This window comes from Takifugu flavidus, chromosome 2, assembly GCF_003711565.1.
Source record: "Takifugu flavidus isolate HTHZ2018 chromosome 2, ASM371156v2, whole genome shotgun sequence".
NCBI classification, from domain to species: Eukaryota; Metazoa; Chordata; class Actinopteri; order Tetraodontiformes; family Tetraodontidae; genus Takifugu; species Takifugu flavidus.
The window spans coordinates 2,695,015-2,712,093 of record NC_079521.1 but is presented as its reverse complement, the minus strand read 5'-3'; the positions used below and the strand labels follow the sequence as shown (position 1 = coordinate 2,712,093).

The 17,079-nt window shown below is 41.3% G+C and overlaps 1 protein-coding gene across 4 annotated transcripts in view; it reads left to right on the top strand.

Annotated features, from left to right (window-relative positions):
• Positions 1-17,079, top strand: part of phkb (phosphorylase kinase, beta) — a 69,776-nt gene that overhangs the window by 21,844 nt on the left and 30,853 nt on the right. For all 4 annotated transcript variants that reach the window (XM_057017395.1, XM_057017389.1, XM_057017394.1 and 1 more), the window contains 7 exons: positions 1,883-1,946; positions 5,532-5,627; positions 6,490-6,687; positions 11,973-12,030; positions 12,824-12,901; positions 15,527-15,685; positions 15,997-16,091. In XM_057017395.1, coding sequence (XP_056873375.1) covers positions 1,883-1,946; positions 5,532-5,627; positions 6,490-6,687; positions 11,973-12,030; positions 12,824-12,901; positions 15,527-15,685; positions 15,997-16,091 — 748 coding nt within the window. The remainder of the gene's footprint in view (positions 1-1,882; positions 1,947-5,531; positions 5,628-6,489; positions 6,688-11,972; positions 12,031-12,823; positions 12,902-15,526; positions 15,686-15,996; positions 16,092-17,079) is intronic.

Genomic DNA, 17,079 nt, shown 5'->3' with positions numbered 1-17,079 from the left:
TGATCATGGACACCTTTTCTATTTTAGACAATTTTAACTATTGACAGTATCACCCTATAATTTACCACATGATGACAATTTAAAATGTCTCATTAGGCCATTTTAGAATTATTAAAACCATTAAAAAAAGGCTGTAATCAAGCTAAACCAGTGGAGAACCATCCTGGAATCTTAAATATGTATGTAATAAATCAGCTGTTCCTTTTTTCTGCGTGACAAAGAACCTGTGCAAGCACAACCATTTTATTAATTTTTAAATATATATTTATTACCATATTATGTCCACCCTTTTTAAACAAATCAAACACAGTGATGCCTGCAAACCTTTTTCTTGTTTTTGGTTAAATAAGGAGAAAAGTGCAAGAAACCAGGCCCAATACATCGAGCTTAGACTAAAATAGTTAAACTCTCCATTCTATGTTATTTAGATGGAGATATAAACTCACCATTTCTGCATGTTTGGCTGTAAAAGATAGTAAGAAAGCAAAGTTTTGGACCACTATCATAGCCACTGAATTCAGATTTCATTTTTTAAATTTATTTCTCCTAACTTTTTTTTTAATTTTTCATGCAAAGTTGATCTGGCCTCCCTCCGCGTCCTTAGTGTGCTGATAAAAATCCCAGTTTCTGCCACAGCTTATCACTGTAAAGCATTCTTCTGCCTGACAATACGAGGTTATTGGCAGCAGCTTAGCGAGCCGTCCTCAGAAACGATAACGACTATGATCTGAAGACGTGAAGGAGCCCCTCCAAGGTCATGCTTTGGATTTCCACTTTTAGCAAATAGGCTTATGCACACGGTAACCAATTAACATGCTGTACAGAAACAGGAAGTAGGGCTGGAGCCGTGTAAATCAAGCTGAACAGATCAACTCTGTGTGCCTGTGGGCAGAAATGTTTCTGTGGGGATCAGCAGGAACAGATCTATTCATTTTTACCCAGTTATTTATGGATCCAAATTAAATCACACAATTCATTATAGTAGCCTCTGTTGACAACAGACATTTTATTTACTGTATCAAATTCTCTATCTAGAAGACACCAGGGTGTAAAAATAAATGTTGTTTGAAGGGAAAATCATCTGTCACTAGAGAAGCAAATACCTTTTTTTTCCATATTTAAGAGGTTTTATTATATTAATGCTGGTGGGAAATAGCAGGAATTAAATTAAAATAGGTCTTGGTAAATAACTGACAATTATGCAGACAGTACCAGAGCGGTACCGCTGATTTAATGGCTTCATCCAATTATGGATGTGCCTACACATCGTACATCTATATTTAAATGGTAAATAACACAACAAAGGTCGAGCATTGAGGTTGTATCTTCCCTCCCAACAAATGTGTCTCTGCTGTCGCTTCCTGTATCTGTATCTTCGTGTGATGTAAAGAGATGTGGCCTCACCGGTTAGTTTTTTGCATTATATAAACTGCTTTAAACTGAAGGCTTGTTTAAATCGTTTAGCCAGCCGTCCATTAAATTTGAAGCATTGTTCAGGCTTTACTAATGGAATTAAATGCTTTTAGACCTGTCAGCAGAGCAGCTGCCAGCCATCGCTCCACTTCTCTCAATTTATTCTAGCCCGTATTTCTTGAAACAGAGTGGAAAGAGAAACAAAATGACATTGGAGTTGTTTTAAGCTTAGTCTGCTGCGCATTCATGGTGGCTGCCCAATGAGAATGTTTCTTTCATTCTTATTCATTTGATTCACAAGCTGCACTGAAACAGTGTTGAGAGCCTTCAAGCTTCAATCCTTGAATCCTGATGGATATTATCATGTGTGAATGCCTCTTTGTCCACGTCAGGTCAGAGGTCAATTGTGTCTAAACCACCTTTTCATGGAAAAACATTGTGTAATGTGGAAATGTTCTTATCTTCATAGCTCGGTGGGTCTCGCTAAAGCTGCTTTGGAAGCTATCAATGGATTCAACCTCTTTGGAAACCAGGTATTCACATTCACTTGTTTATCTTCCTCTAATTTTCTAATATCCGAGGAGTGTATAGACCGTGGGCTGTAGGGATGGGACGATGATACCTCAAGGAGTGTATTGACACACTACACAAACTGTGTCGGCACTGTATTGATACGGTGTTGGTCACCTGATAGTGACCCCTGCAGTAGTTATAAAATGATTGCAGGTAAAGGAATTCCTTGTTTGCTAAACTGAGTTGGTATGTAAAATATAGCAAATTTGAGTGACAATTCAGAGTTACAATTTTTTACTTATGTACACACATTTTTTGTTAACTTAGCTGTTAAATCATATGAAATAATACAAAAAAGTGATTAGTTTATGAATTTTTATTGGGGAACAAAAGTTTTTGGAGGCAATTTCTCCTCTTAGACACCAGCTCCCCAGCCTTAGAAAATACTCTTTCACACGGTGCAGATGACGATGGTGAGCAGAGAGTTTTAAGTGCAAGTTGATGCAGATCTGGATGTTTTCTGGTTCTGTCACGAGTATCTGCCAATTCTTCATTGCCATGCCGAGCTCTATAATGCCTCAGCATTGATGAAGTGCTCTTATTGATGTAAGAGAGCTCTGTGGAGCAGAGCCGACACTTCACCTACAATAACATAAAAAGTTACAAACAATTCAAACCTCTTACTAGAACAGAGTAAAAACTAAGGTGCATTCACTTGTTAAAAAAACAAACCCTATAAAATGAATAAAGCAACTGTAAGGCTCTTGACTTGACTATCATATGTATCACAGGTCATTCACTTGATAAACTGATAAAGCGCCACCGTTAAAAATTGTATACAACAGTAAACATTGCTCAAAGGAAAAAGATTTCCCTTGTTTGGAGTCACAAGATCAAAATTATTCCACCCTGGGGAAAACTTCTTAGAACGATCCATAATTGCGCAACTGCAAAACTCCATCCAACAAACCCACGACATGTCGATACAGTTTGTTTCCTTATAAACACACTTTGGCGCGGCTCATCCAAACGATACAATTCCTGTATCGGTCACGTGATTCTTTCTTAAAGCGATACACGCACCGATACGGGGTTTCACTCTTGAGCTCTCGGCACAGTGTTGACGCACCAGTGTCGCTCGTCCCATCACTAGTGGGCTGTAGGTTTTCTCTATAGAAGCTCCCTCATCACTGTGCTGAAATGGACGCTAACATAAAGGCCAATGATGCCACTCCATAGTCCAAGTGCAAGTCGATCCATCAAGAGATCGCGTGTGTTTACGGTGATCGGTCAATACAGTTGATGTTTACTTTGAATTTTTTGGTAAATATCTCTTAACTAGGGTTTTATTCTGAAGATAAAGGGCATACGCAGCACTGCTAACGCGTTCGCAAATGAGTCTTCTTTATATTCTCCTAACATATGATCCCCCCCCTCACTATTTCTTTTTTCAACACTCCCCGACCTGCAACACTTGTGATCAGAGCTGTGATGATGAGCATCTATTAAAGTCACAGTTTGCTTTTCTGATCAGATGCATAATGGGTGGTATAATCGCTCCTGCAGAATGGATTTTCTCATTCAGCTCGCCTGTTGAAAGAATCCATTTATGGGGATGGCTGCTTTATGATCCATGGCGTGTGATGTCTCTGTAAGTGGGTGTGTGTGTGTTTGTGAACCATTCTGTCTTGTGCCCCTGTGGGAATGAAACTTCTACAGACCAGCCAGTTACTTATTAATGATCCCTATCAATCTTGATTTCCCAGCTGACTCTCAGCCCTGCAATGCACCCCCATCGCTTTGATTGTAGCCGGGCTGCAGATAGTGTGTCACAGTTAGCCTTTTCGTGAGGTAAAAGAACTCTGTCTTGGTCTTTTTTTTTGGTCATTTCACCTGAGCGTTGTGAAGTAAATTGATCACAAACCACAAGGATGCTTCAGGTCACTGAGGGTTGTTCACATAACTGGATCCCAGGTGGTTTCACTTATTATCTGGCCATTTTCCCACAGTGCACAGCCGGTTTAGTGAGGTTAGACACTACTGCTGCTCCACTATGGAAAAAATCAGTATTTTGAAATCACAATTATTGATTTGAGAATTTGCTTTTTGTTGAACTTTAACGACTGATGTTTGATCAGAGTTAAACTGCCAAAAAAATGAATAAACTGCGGCGGCATACTGATGGTGGCGGGAGACAAGGGAACGGTAACTTTCTGTGGCTTTTTCTGCTCCTTTGTCGCAACTTTATGAAAAGCTTTCCAATGATTTCGGTGTTGAGGCGACCAGCATGTAGCAACCCTTACAAAACATCTCATCTTTCAAAGCCGAAGGCATTTTTCTTCCCTTTCTTCTTCACCAAAGGCTGCCTTCCTTCTACCATTCTTCCCAGGTTTATCACCTGCTCCTTCCTCGCCCTCAAAACGGGCTAAAATCAAAACTCCTGTTTTTGTTCGGGGGGGCGGTGGGGTGCAGCAAGGTAGCGTGTGCTGCTACATTTACATCACAGGACAGAATGAGAGCAACACGTGAGCATATGGCACAGTGGTCTTGTTAAGTCAACAATCATGATTGTGGGAAGCCAAAATCAAATCTAGAGTTATTGCCCAGCCCCAGCAGACACTGTGTAAAATGCTCTTTCCTTCAAGGACATAAATGAATGAATTTAACTCCGATAAATGCCCAGAAAGTTTGAAGACTTGGGTCGCCCCAAAGGTCGGCTCGCTGAGAGTGAGAATAGAGTGTTTTTGGTTGTAACTGTGAGTTTTGACAGTTTTGTCTTTCTTTGTCTGCGTTAATTCCTGATTCCACCATCTTGTTTGAAGTTATCATAGCTAATCAACTCCAGGCTGTAATTAACCTTTTGCCTGACGATTGCTGTAATTACTGTTTATTTGAGCTGTTTGGATCGGCGCCATTAATTCTTCGTGAAATAGGATCAGGAAAAAACATAGAAAATACAAAGATTAAACCTTGGTCATGTATTTAATCTTGATCTTGCTCCTTCAAAAACAGAAAACTGTCCTTTCTCTGACTTAACATGTAGCCGTGATGATGTTGGCCAGGATCTACTAGACTATGCAGATTGCTACAGGACAGCTTGCTGATTTGACTAAAAGCACTGGCCGGACTTGTATTTGGAAAGTGGGAAAATACACTCTTCCATTGTTCATCCATAATGCATCGGACTTGCATTCGAAATGGCTTTGCAGGTTGCAGAAGTGACTGGGCCAGTTTTATGTAGCTACAGCTGACGGATGGGTGAAGCAGAGTGGAACAACTTTTCGGGACCAGAAAGCTCTGATCACTCCCACAACTAAGAAAGAGCATAAGTGGCCCCCACCTCACCTGCCTAGAGGTGTTTAAGGGTGCGGACCGTGTTGTAGTAGCCTCACTGTAAATGTTTGATGAGCAGCAGGAGGGCTCCTACCTGACTGTTGTGGAGACCCGCGTAGAATTCCAAATATCTCTGATTTGACAGTAGTGTTGTGGAGGGGGTTTTCAAGTGCAGCCGTTTGGCCGTCAGGGGCTCCTTTCCTCTGATAAATGCAGGACGGCTGCTTCGTCTTATCCAGAATCTTGTCTCTGACTGTGTTTCTGCTCTGCAGGGCTGTTCCTGGTCCGTCATATTTGTGGATCTGGATGCCCACAACAGGAACAGACAAACTCTGTCCTCCCTTCTGCCCAGAGAGTCGCGCTCACACGTGAGTCCTTCACATTTATTAGTGAACTCTGTGTAATTATTTTTATTAATGCATCACATGTGGTAATTATATTTTGTAATTACAGAGAGTATTATGTATTCATATAATATACACCATACATGGTATATAACCTAATGGGTTAGTTAGAAGCGTGACGCAAAGGTGAGTCAACCCAAGTGAATCAACAAAGCTTTTAAATGGTTATTTTGTCCTGTGCTGTGGATGGTGCATTGCTCACATGACATTGAAAATGAAAGGGTGACTGCAGAAGTGGAGGTGAAGGAAGCTGCAGGAATACAATAATCCAGAATTGTAACGCTCTATTTTTACCCACTGCAATTAAAACAGCCAGAATTAATTTGTCTTAATGTGATTTTTATGTTTAATCGGCTCTAATGTTGAGAAACCAGAGAGTGTTTAAGGTCGCGATAACAAACGTCTCAGTGTAATATCTCATTCACTCAGAATTCCACACGCATTCACTTCCTGGGCAATTGAATTCCCAGAGAAGATATTTCCTCTCTATCAGCTCAAGGGTGCCATCATGCAGATTGGAACAGTAAGGAGGTAATATTGGTAGCAGCCCTGTGCACATAAAGGCTCACATCTGGACTCCAGTCGACTTGGCCGCTGATGTTTAGAGTTAAAACTGATCCCTTGAAAGAGAGGTGGCTGCACAGTCGAGACCTGTCATTCCTCAACTGTTCTTCCAATTCAGATGGGAAGACCCTCAAATTCCAACCTAGAATCTGCTCACAGGAGCTTAAATCTGTTTTGGTAAACGGCTGAAGTAATAATTCAGATTCTAACATTGTTAAAACAGCTTGTTGTTTGGCTAATGTGAACGTTTGGTCCCCGGCAGAACACAGACGCCGCCTTGCTTCCCACCATCAGCTACCCAGCCTTTGCTGTGGACGATGACGCTCTCTACAGTCAGACGCTCGACAAGATCGTGCGAAAGTTGCGGGGAAAGTACGGCTTTAAGCGCTTCCTGCGTGACGGCTACCGCACTGCTAATGAGGACAAAAATCGCCGCTACTACAAGCCTGCTGAGATGAAGGTGAGTGCTGTAAAAATGAAAGGAGCAGAATTTCCTTCCTTTTCCTGATTGCCTGTTTTGCCAATTGCCTGTTTTGAATGTGCCAAATTTCTCTGAGCGATTAAAAACAAGCAATAGATCGGCACATCGGTGACTTGGCGGTCGCCTATGAGCAGGAAAATTGATCGAAATGGAAAAAGCAGAGGAACAGAACCAAGTAAAAAGGTTTCTGAGGCAAATGTGACAGTTACATCTCAAAGGGAAGAATTTTTTAAAAGAAAACCCTAAAAAAACGTGAAAAACCACATAATGCAGATGAAAACGGAGTAGGCCTGAAATGTAAATCCACACTGCCTACAATAAATGTGGAATCGCCATAAATGTCCACACATCCGTTGTCTTGTTTGAATCCTGCGTGATCCTGGCGGAAATGACATGGATGGAGGCACCATCGGTGATGTGGTGGTGAGAGGTTGGGAGCAGACCATACAGCATTAATGAGGTGTGGGAGTCTGATGGAGCAACGGCTCGAGATCTGAAGCACGTGACGGGGAGCTGGAGGTGATGTTTGTCATTCATGAGGTCTCATCAGCCACAATCCTCCGGCCTTACGGGTCACCTTGTACTCTGACTCCGAGGAGCAGACGGTTCATTTGTGAGGGAGGTTAGTCTTTTATTGAAGAAAAGTTGGGATTTTCACAATGGGAAAAGATTTCATTCTGTTTCCTGACATTTCCTGCAGTTAAAAATAATTTACACTAAGGAAATATGTATGGAAGACGTCCGCACCAGCAGGTGCATTAGCATCGCGGGACCCTACCGACCCTGACCACGCGGTTTCTCGCCCACAGGCAGGAGGCTATACAGCATTAAGCCAATGTATATTAATATTTTCAGTAATTGGGGGTTTGAGTATATTTATTACTGTGTTTTATTAAATTTGTTAGTTATTTATTTAGCAGATCTGGTAATTCTACTTGTAGGGTTGTCATGATGCTTCTGGCATCTTTTATTTCCTTTTAAGTTTGCATTCTTATTTACATGAGATGACATTAACGAACCCTTGAGATGTATTTGTTTCTGTAATGCTTGTCTACATTCGACAATGTTTGTTGGACCATTTCAGTGGCTCAGGGCTGGAAGTGTTTATGAGGAGATTTGCATAGCTCAGCAGCCACGGCCATGTGGGATGTGCATAAAAAATAGTCATTTGATATTCATTTTATTCGTCCTATTAATTAAAACAATCAAGTTTTATTCATCGTTGCATTAGCCTTGTAACACTGCAGCCACTTGTGCCTCCACCTTTTAGAAAACTAAAAATATGTTGCGCCTCCATACAGCTGGAGGGTGAAGGGTTGCCGTGGGATTTTATTAGCTTTATGTTTGCTAATTCACAGGATATGTTTGCTAATTCACAGGATAATGAATAAATAGAGTATATGCCAGCAATCTTCCAAGTTATTTATACACAGTGAGAGTAAGACCGCAGCAGTTAATAAATGGATATTTTAATTTCAGCCACTGCATCTTAAAGTACAGGCATGCTAATTTTTGAAATGCTGTAAAGGCTTCTAACACACACTTTGATCATATTAGCAGAGCGGAATAAACCAAACCAACAGTAGCAAGCTGAAAGAATGCCCCATATTTAGATTTAAGTCTTTAGGATATTGTATTTTTGTCACTATGTCCCAAACAGCGACCAGTTGTTCCCATTATTTCCAGTTTTTCTGGACACAGGATAAATTTATGATACATCCTTTGACAAACTCTGTTAGCATCGTGATGAGATTCTAAGCTTAAAAACCTGTCTGTCTATTTTATTTCTAAAAGAGCTCAGTCCGCCTGGCACAACAAAGGTAAACTTGACCTTTGTTTTGCCAATAATAATTTTAAACCTTTCCTGATTAAATGGGATTTTTTTTCCAATAGAAGGAAATGAATAAGAACCAAAAACAATCATTTGAAAACTCATTCAGACTAACTCACAGAGGATAGAATCGCTTCCTTGCAGTGGTATTAAATTAAATGTCATTTCCTTGAGGGAACAAACACAAAGCCACCAAATAACAAGCAGGGTGGGACTAAGCGTGGGCCGCTGTCTGATCACAGGACGCTGAGACAAGTTGTTGGGGTTGCCGGAGAGATTCCCCAGCAGGGAGGACATCTATGGTCCATGATTGGGCACCGTGGACAGAGAGCAGTGGTCTGTGTGATCGACAGCCTCAACAATCAGTCCGGCTGCTCGAGCGCAAACCACCAGGGAAACGAACCTGTTTAGTCACAGCACGACAGGACGCATGACCACGGGGGGAGCCTGGCCAAGCCGGCCGCCGTCTGGCTTCTGCCTTTCATGCACAGAGCTCTGCCTCACCTTCCATCGGATACGGGCTAAGCTAATTACAGCTTCTGACATTTAGTCTGCACACGAGTCACGTGCTCATGTGCTGTCTCACATGCTGGATTGATTGGGTCTCCCAAAGAATAAAATATGCTGCCTGTTTGATCTATTTCGAAGCTTAATGAAATTCCACTGACAAAAGCGGTTTATAGAGGGAGAAAAAGGTGTTTATCATTTTGCTGTTTGCCTCCGTTGATCCTCCTTAAGCAAGCGTAAACAAGATGGGATAGAATTACTGGATTTATTAAGGCTGGCGTTTACTCGACTATCTTTTCTGCCCGTTTCATAAGAGGGTTTGTGTCTATTTATGCGTGTGACTGCATTCCCGTGGCATGTATCTGGGTTTAATAGGATTTATGGCAGAGTAATAAGTTTAGAGAGTCAAAATAGTCATGGTACACATCCTGGAAAATGCGCCGTAGTACATATTTTTTTTCTTTCTGTTGACGAAAAACATCCAGACGCTCAGAGAAACACAAGACCAGCAACATACTGATGTAATAACCAGCTACACGCTACAGAAGAAGAAATTATGTGGTCAGCTGTTCAGTGTTTTCATCAAACTATTGGACTGTTTGTACAATGTTTACACCCGTTTTGATTTGGGGATGGTGTCCTTGTAAATAGGATGGTGGCCATTGGTTGGTCCCTGGGTTGCGACCATCATTTGCCAGGGTTGTATATTTTCTTACACCCTTTCAGCCACTAAATCGCAAGCCTAGATTTCATTGTCGACTTTATTATCTATTTCTCCACGTGTGCAGTTTAAACTGGGATTGAAATGCCATTTCTCAAATTGCCCTACTCAAAAAATATATACATATTTATAGAATCTTAATAGGCGCAACCTCGCTGACCGTTGTTTGCTCGGTTTGATGAAGATTCGTGGCTGCCTCACGGAACTGAAGAGCCAGAACACTGTTTCCTGTCAGCTCATCAGTGCTGGGCAATGACCCGTGGTGCCTGCTGCCATTTGATTTTACGCTCAAACATAGCAAATATTCTGATCGTTAGTCTATGTATGTAGATTCAAGTCGGAAGATTCCGGTCAGACGAACGGGGAGCTCTTAACGCTCGGTGGAAATCACAGCGGACAGAGCCAAGAGCACATCTGTGGAGCATCGCAGCAATCAGCGTCCTGTTAAATTAAACGGCGGCTCCGCTCAGCTCCGCTCTCCCGAGCACCTCTCTCTCTCTCTCAGAGAGAGAGAGAGAGAGAGAGACACAGAGAGAGAGTCACTGTCAACAGGTAACAGCTGTGCCGAGTTCTCCCTCGGCACCGACTGTGTGAGCAGCCCCTCTCTCCTTCCCTCAATAACAGTATCTAAAAATCGCACACAACCTCCTTGTTTCAAAACCTCTTCAGTTTCCTCTGTGGAGCCAAATTGCAGTAATGAGATGGATGATATGGACAGAATCAATCAGCCATTTATTGGTGTCAGTGAGGATCTACACTCACTGGCCACTTTATTGGGGTTCAGTCTGCAAGAGAGGTTTGGACCCACTTTTTCCTTCAGAAATCACCCTAATTCTTCATGACATCCAGGTGTTGGAAACATTCTTTAGAGATTTTGCTCCATGTTGACACGAGAGCATCACACAGTTGCTGCAGGTGTGTCAGCTGCACATCTACAATGACGTGAAACTCCCTGGTGACTCTGGTGCATCATCCTGCAGGAAGTAGCCATCAGAAGATGGTCCACTGTGGTCATAAATGGACAAACATGGTCAGCAACAACACTCAGGGAGGCTGTGATGCTTAAATGATGCCCAGTTGGTACTAAGAGGCCCAAACTGGGCCAATAAAATACTCCCCACACCTGAACCGTTGAGACCAGGCAGGATGGATCCATGCTTCCATGCTGTTGACAACAAATTCTGACCTGACCAGAATGTTGCAGCTGAAATCCAGACTCATCAGACCAGGAAACATTTGCTAATCTGCTATTGTCCAGTTTTGTTGAGCCTGTGAGAATTGTAGCCTCACTTTCCTGTTCTGAGCTGACAGGAGGGGGAACCGCTGTGGTCTCCTGCTGTAGCCCACCTTCTTCAAGGTTCCACATGTCCAGAGAGGGCGTTCTGAAATCTTTGGTTATAACCAAGGAATAACCTTTCTATCATCTTGAACCGGTCTGCTCATGCTCCTCTGACCTCTCACATTAAGAAGATGTTTAGGTCCACACAACAGCTGCTCACTGGTTATTTGCTCTTTTTGGACCATTCTATGGAAACGCTACAGATGGTTGTTTGTGACAATCCCAGTAGATCAGAAACTCCTCTTCCTTCCCCTTTCTGACCACAACTACATGCCCAAATCCATGAGTTTGCGGCCATATGATTAGCTGAGTAGCTAATTCTGTTAACAAGGCATTAAACAGGTGACCTAATAAAGTGGCCAGTGAGTGTAGTTTGCCCAAATTTTTCACTAGAACTCAAATGGTGCTTTTTTTAAATCCATTTTTAGGTTCGTGCCTGTGGACTTCGAAATGCCTGCTCTCAACCCAGTATTGCTTTGCTCGCCATCATGAGAAAATCCAGTAAAAACATTATGGTCGTAACATCGAGTATCACTATAGTTATTTTCAGACATTATTGCAACGTGAGTTTTGAGACTTGAGTGTTTTTGCATCCTGAAAATGAGGAGAACACACGCCTTTCATAGCTTAGAAGAACCTTTCTCTCTCTCATTTGTCAGTCTGTTTTCTTCGGTGTAAACCTGCAGACATCCTCAAAACAACGAATACCACTTGAATTGGGGAAAATGGAAGAGAAAGTGTATTTTCCTTCCCACTGTCCAGCTGCTGTTCCATCCTGAGAGCCACTCATTCCACCCCTCTGTTACTTTCATATCAACGAATGATGAACACTAACTTTCGCTCTCGTTCTCTCTGTCTTTCTCCAGCTTTTTGATGGCATCGAGTGTGAGTTTCCCATATTTTTCATCTTCATGATGATTGATGGTAAGCTTTATTCTACTCTACGCCTTTTTATTACGGTTCCTCAAGTGGGCCATTGGAAAAATAGAAGACAGTACTGCAGCATTTGATGAGAAATCCTTTTTTTAAGAAACTCTTTAATAGCCTGGGACAAAAGTAGGACTGCAGTTGCAAAAAACTGAATGTGAGCCTACATTGAGTAATACTGACTTTATCAACTAGTTGTAACATAACAATGAGTAAAATATGCACAAATATGCAGCTCAACTTAGCTTGGTTAGTACTTTTCTGGCTTAATCTTAGTTAAACTGATCATGTAGCGTCCTGCCAAAGCAGAGGTCGATTTCTGCAGGACATAAACGCTGTACAGTTACCTGCCCACCACCAACTGCCTGAACAAATTAGGAACCACCCGGTGTACATAATGGTGCATGTCATGACGCAAAGCCACAGATGGTTCCCTGGGGAACTGATGCAGAACAACACAGCGCCAAAGGGAAAGAGGAGACCGGACAGATGGACCTTCATAAATGACCCTCTCTCTGAATTTAGTTAAATTTACTGTAGGTGCCGGTTTGCTTGTAGGTTTGTTGTCTTGACTAAATAAAAGTGTGACTGTAAAAAATAGCAAAAAATAAATATGCAAATAGCCATTATAAACACTTTCATGTAGTGATTGGTACAGAAATGCAGAAATTTAAATACATTCTCTCTAAAAGGATTGTATAGAAAATGTAATATATGAAAACCGTGTGTGTGTGTGTGTGTTGTGTGTGTGTGTGTGTGTGTGTGTGGTGTGTGTGTGTGTGTTTCACAGGTGTGTTCAGAGGAAATAAAGCTCAGGTCAAAGAATACCAGGACCTCCTTGAGCCAATCATCTTCCAGTCTTACGAGGGTAAGTATTCACAACACACACACACACACACACACACACACACACACACACACACACCACACACACACACACTTGGTCTAGTAAGAATAGAGCATTCTTTTAAGTAATTTATTTTAAAGTGTACAAAGATTTAAGAAAATAGAGAGAAAAAAGCCACAGAAGGGTGAAAGGAGAAACTATGGATGTGGGGGGGGGGGGGGGGGGGGGGGGGGTGAAGTTTAATGGCAATGTGTATATATTATAGAGATAGAACCTGATCCAGGATTTAGGGGCGTCTCACGCTTTATCCTACTTGGCCATAGAATTTTTTTGCACATCAAGCTGAGACAAAAGCCCCCTCATAGTAGCGAGCGCTTGATTAGGACATGGGGGGCATCTTACTTAAATAAATACCATTTTTAAAAGCAAGAAAACACAACAACGTTAGTTCCATGAGTAATACTGCCTAACATCCTGTTGTGAGGAGGGTCCCTCTGTTTGAGATGAGCTGCCCATTTCTTCTAGTGAATAGGGAGTGTGTCCATGCACAGGTCGATGGAAAAGGTCAATTTTTCCACATCATTTTTTTTTTTTTTTTCAACATTTGCAATCCACTCCTCCTTTGACGGAGACTCTTTTGACAACCATCTTCTTGTAGGAGCTTTTTTTTTTACTGGCTTCTAACATTTGAATAAAATAGTGATGGGAAACAGTGATTGTGTCGGGGGTAGAAATCGTCACTACTCTCAAAGCCTTCTATTGATTTAATTTCCTCCACAGAATCAGCATTTCAATATGTTTCGATTCAGAGCTTCTTAATTTGATCTCTCTTCTCTCTTCCCCTCTGGCAATGTAAAACTTTGACTTATTAAATCCTGTCATCCATATTCATCCTTCACACACTGTGGCTAAAGCTCAAGCAAGAATGATATTAATGTGAGCTCAGCTCGTCCCGATGAGTAAACTCAAACTTCTATTTTTACCTGCCTGCACTTCTCTGACAGGGAAAAGTTGTCTTTGGAGCTTTGGGCTCCTTTTGGCCTGTTCCCAGTCCAATAATAATAACTGCATTTCAATTCTGTACCTTTGTCTTGCTCTCCACAGCTCTTATGATGGAGGTCTGTATAGATAAATGCAGCTTCTACACTCGAGCGTCATGCCTTCCTCTAATTTGCTGTTATTTTATCGTGGAAGTGCAGTAAAAGGGACCGCGGCATTGTATATTTTTCAGTGCCATTTGATGTCTCTGCACTGATCAAAGGGATCATTATAAATATATTGAAAATAACAGTCAGGTATTTGCTGTTATTTGATCTCTGCTGAAAGAGAAGGGGTTTCGTTTTTTGTTGGTTTTGATCCTAAATGGAAGCTCTTTAGTCATTATTACCTTTCTTTTAGCAGTGTTGCCTTTATGTTGCTGACCTCATCTACCGAGTGACCACTAACGTATATAACTTAATACATTTATCAGCCTCTGCTGCTGTCTGATATTGTTTTGTGATAAAATATAATGTAGAACTCAAAATTAAAATTATTAACAGAATCTTTGGTGCATGTAGAAGGTTTCTTCTCTGTCTGCCAGCAAGTGTAAATCTAGAAAAATAAACTCAACCCTGACAACTTGCGTGTATCTAGTTAGCCTCAACCTAATTAGTGTTTACCTCTTTAGTTCTATATTTTTCAACGGAATGCACTATTCACCTTTTTCCATGTTGTGCTGTGACTGGATGTGGAGAAAATAAGTGTTTTTATTATTAGTTAATTACAATACTTTTATGTTAGCATTTAACTGGCCAATTTAACTGGCCAATGAAGCAAAGCAGTCAAGTATTATTAAGTACGTTCCATCGTGTTGATTCAAAGGTTTGACCATTACCTGACTTTATTATAGTGTATTTTTTTAGTTGTTAGTCATTATTTTCAACTTGAGGTGCTGTATTTCTTGAATGGTGCTGCAGCAACCGTGTATTATGCCGGATCCGTTAATGATGGGGTTGCTGAGTGGCTAAGGGGGAATATAAATCTTTTATTAGCTGCCACTGAAAATATAATAATCTCTGGAATATACTGTAGAATATGGTTGGTAGACTTTGCTATAGTTGGGGATTTGTATTATAGTAATTAATACAAATTATAGTATTATAATTAGAAAAGAGGTATTGAATGATATGTCATGTTTAAATCTGGAGGGTTTGAGAAAAAAATGAAATTTAAAGAAAAGCTATGTACAAGTTGAGAACTGACTCAACCTTTTTTTCTTTTTTTTTAAAAAAAAAAGAAAAATCCATGTGTCTTAGGAAATGTAGGTAAAAACTAGGGCAAACTACCTAATGACTGCCTATTTAGGTCATGATTCATCTTGTGTATATAAAAACACCGCGCGGACCAATGCAGGGAGTCAAAAAAGATTATACTTTATCTTGCACTACCCAAGAGACTTTTACTGAACCTGATGCTTATTCTAAACTGTGCGCTCACAATAATAAAAGTAAGGAATGCGACAGTGGCAAAAAAAACCTCCATTTTGGCAAATGGAGCAAAGCTCAGAGGGACCCTGGCTCTTGGTGGGCAGCTGTCTGACCTAAATATTGAGGATAGTCATGCAGGTGCCACGCAGTCACAATGGTCCTTTTTTTTTAATTTCAGGGCACGCCATTATCCCCAAATACTACTACGTACCAGCTGATTTTGTCGAGGCGGAGCAGAGCAAACATGGAAGCCAGAAGCGTTTCCCTAGCAACGCTGGTCGTGATGGAAAGATCTTCCTTTCGGGTCAAGCTCTTTACAACCTTGCAAAGCTGCTGGGTATGACCTGTTTATGCCCTGTATATGGTCTGTTCATGCTCCGTATAGGGATGATGCACCGTTATGAAAAATAAAGCAGTCCAGTAAACACACTGTTCACTCTAATGCTACAAAAGGTCATATTTGATGACATTTTGTTTTGGTATGTGTAACATTAGATAATTCTAGAGATCATCATAATGCATCATCCATTAAAACATAAAATGATTAGTATTTAGTTGTCTTTTTTTAACTTCTGACTGCTTTGTAACGTCATAAATTGTGTAGGTGTTTGTTGTTTTAACCTGTTTGTGTTGCCTCACACCTTCTAGTGGATGAGTTGATCAGCCCGAAGGATATTGATCCCATTCACCGGTACGTGCCCCGCCAGGACCAGCGTAATGTCAGCATGCGGTACTCTAATCAGGTAGGCTGTGACATGAGAGGTCATCATCGCACAATCACTACGGCCTTTTACAGGTGGGCTTTGGTGTCCTGTGGTGTTGCAGCACTCAGGTGCGAACAGTTTGTTCACTTTTCATCCCATCCTTGCGTAACAGGTCAAATTAGCTCAATTTGTTCCTCTGATGCCCACATAGAGGAGGGTAATACACTCAGGATTACCACCTTCTTCACAGCTGCCATTTTCCCTCTCAGAGCAGCTCGACAATCACAAGTTATGCATTTCACATCAGATTTGGACCGAAAATGAAAAGCTCTCAACACAATAATACACGAGGGTGTTGGCTAGTGTAGGAATGGCTGGATTCTCATCTTTGAAAGATTCTGTTAAACTGACGTGTCCACTGAGCGCTCACAGAAAAAAAGTCGCACATTTACTTTTCCAGGAGCTGTTTGGTTGGCTGTCGAGGCGCGGCGTTCATGTAAAGGACATCAGGACAGGGGAGAGGATGCTCAGAGCAACTAATCTAATCTATGCAGAGTTGTAACTCACAGTAGAAAACAAATCCTTCATTAAAATAATATTGTAAAGTCTTTCGAGCAAACTTAAGCGTTTTGAGTCAGTCAGAGAACCTGAACGAGTAAGAAAATACATTTATACATGTATAGTTTTGAATAGGGCTGCTGGTGTGTCACAATAGACTCTACATCTGGTGAGTTCTTTGTAAAATTTTGCAATTTCCCACAACAGAAATTATTGGCTTCTGAAAAGGTTTTGACGTGTCCAAAGGGGGGACAGGGGCATGCTGTCCAGGATGGAACTGCCAGGCAGGAGACCTACAGGAAGGCCAGTAATGAGATGTGTGGATGTAGTTGGAGGACAGGAAGTTCCCCAAAAGGGAAAAGCCAGAAGAAGACATGATGTTATGAACATGTCACATATGACATTGATACTAATTGAACAAAAGCACCGGTGGAAAATGATAAAGACGAGATAGACCTGAGGACTTAGA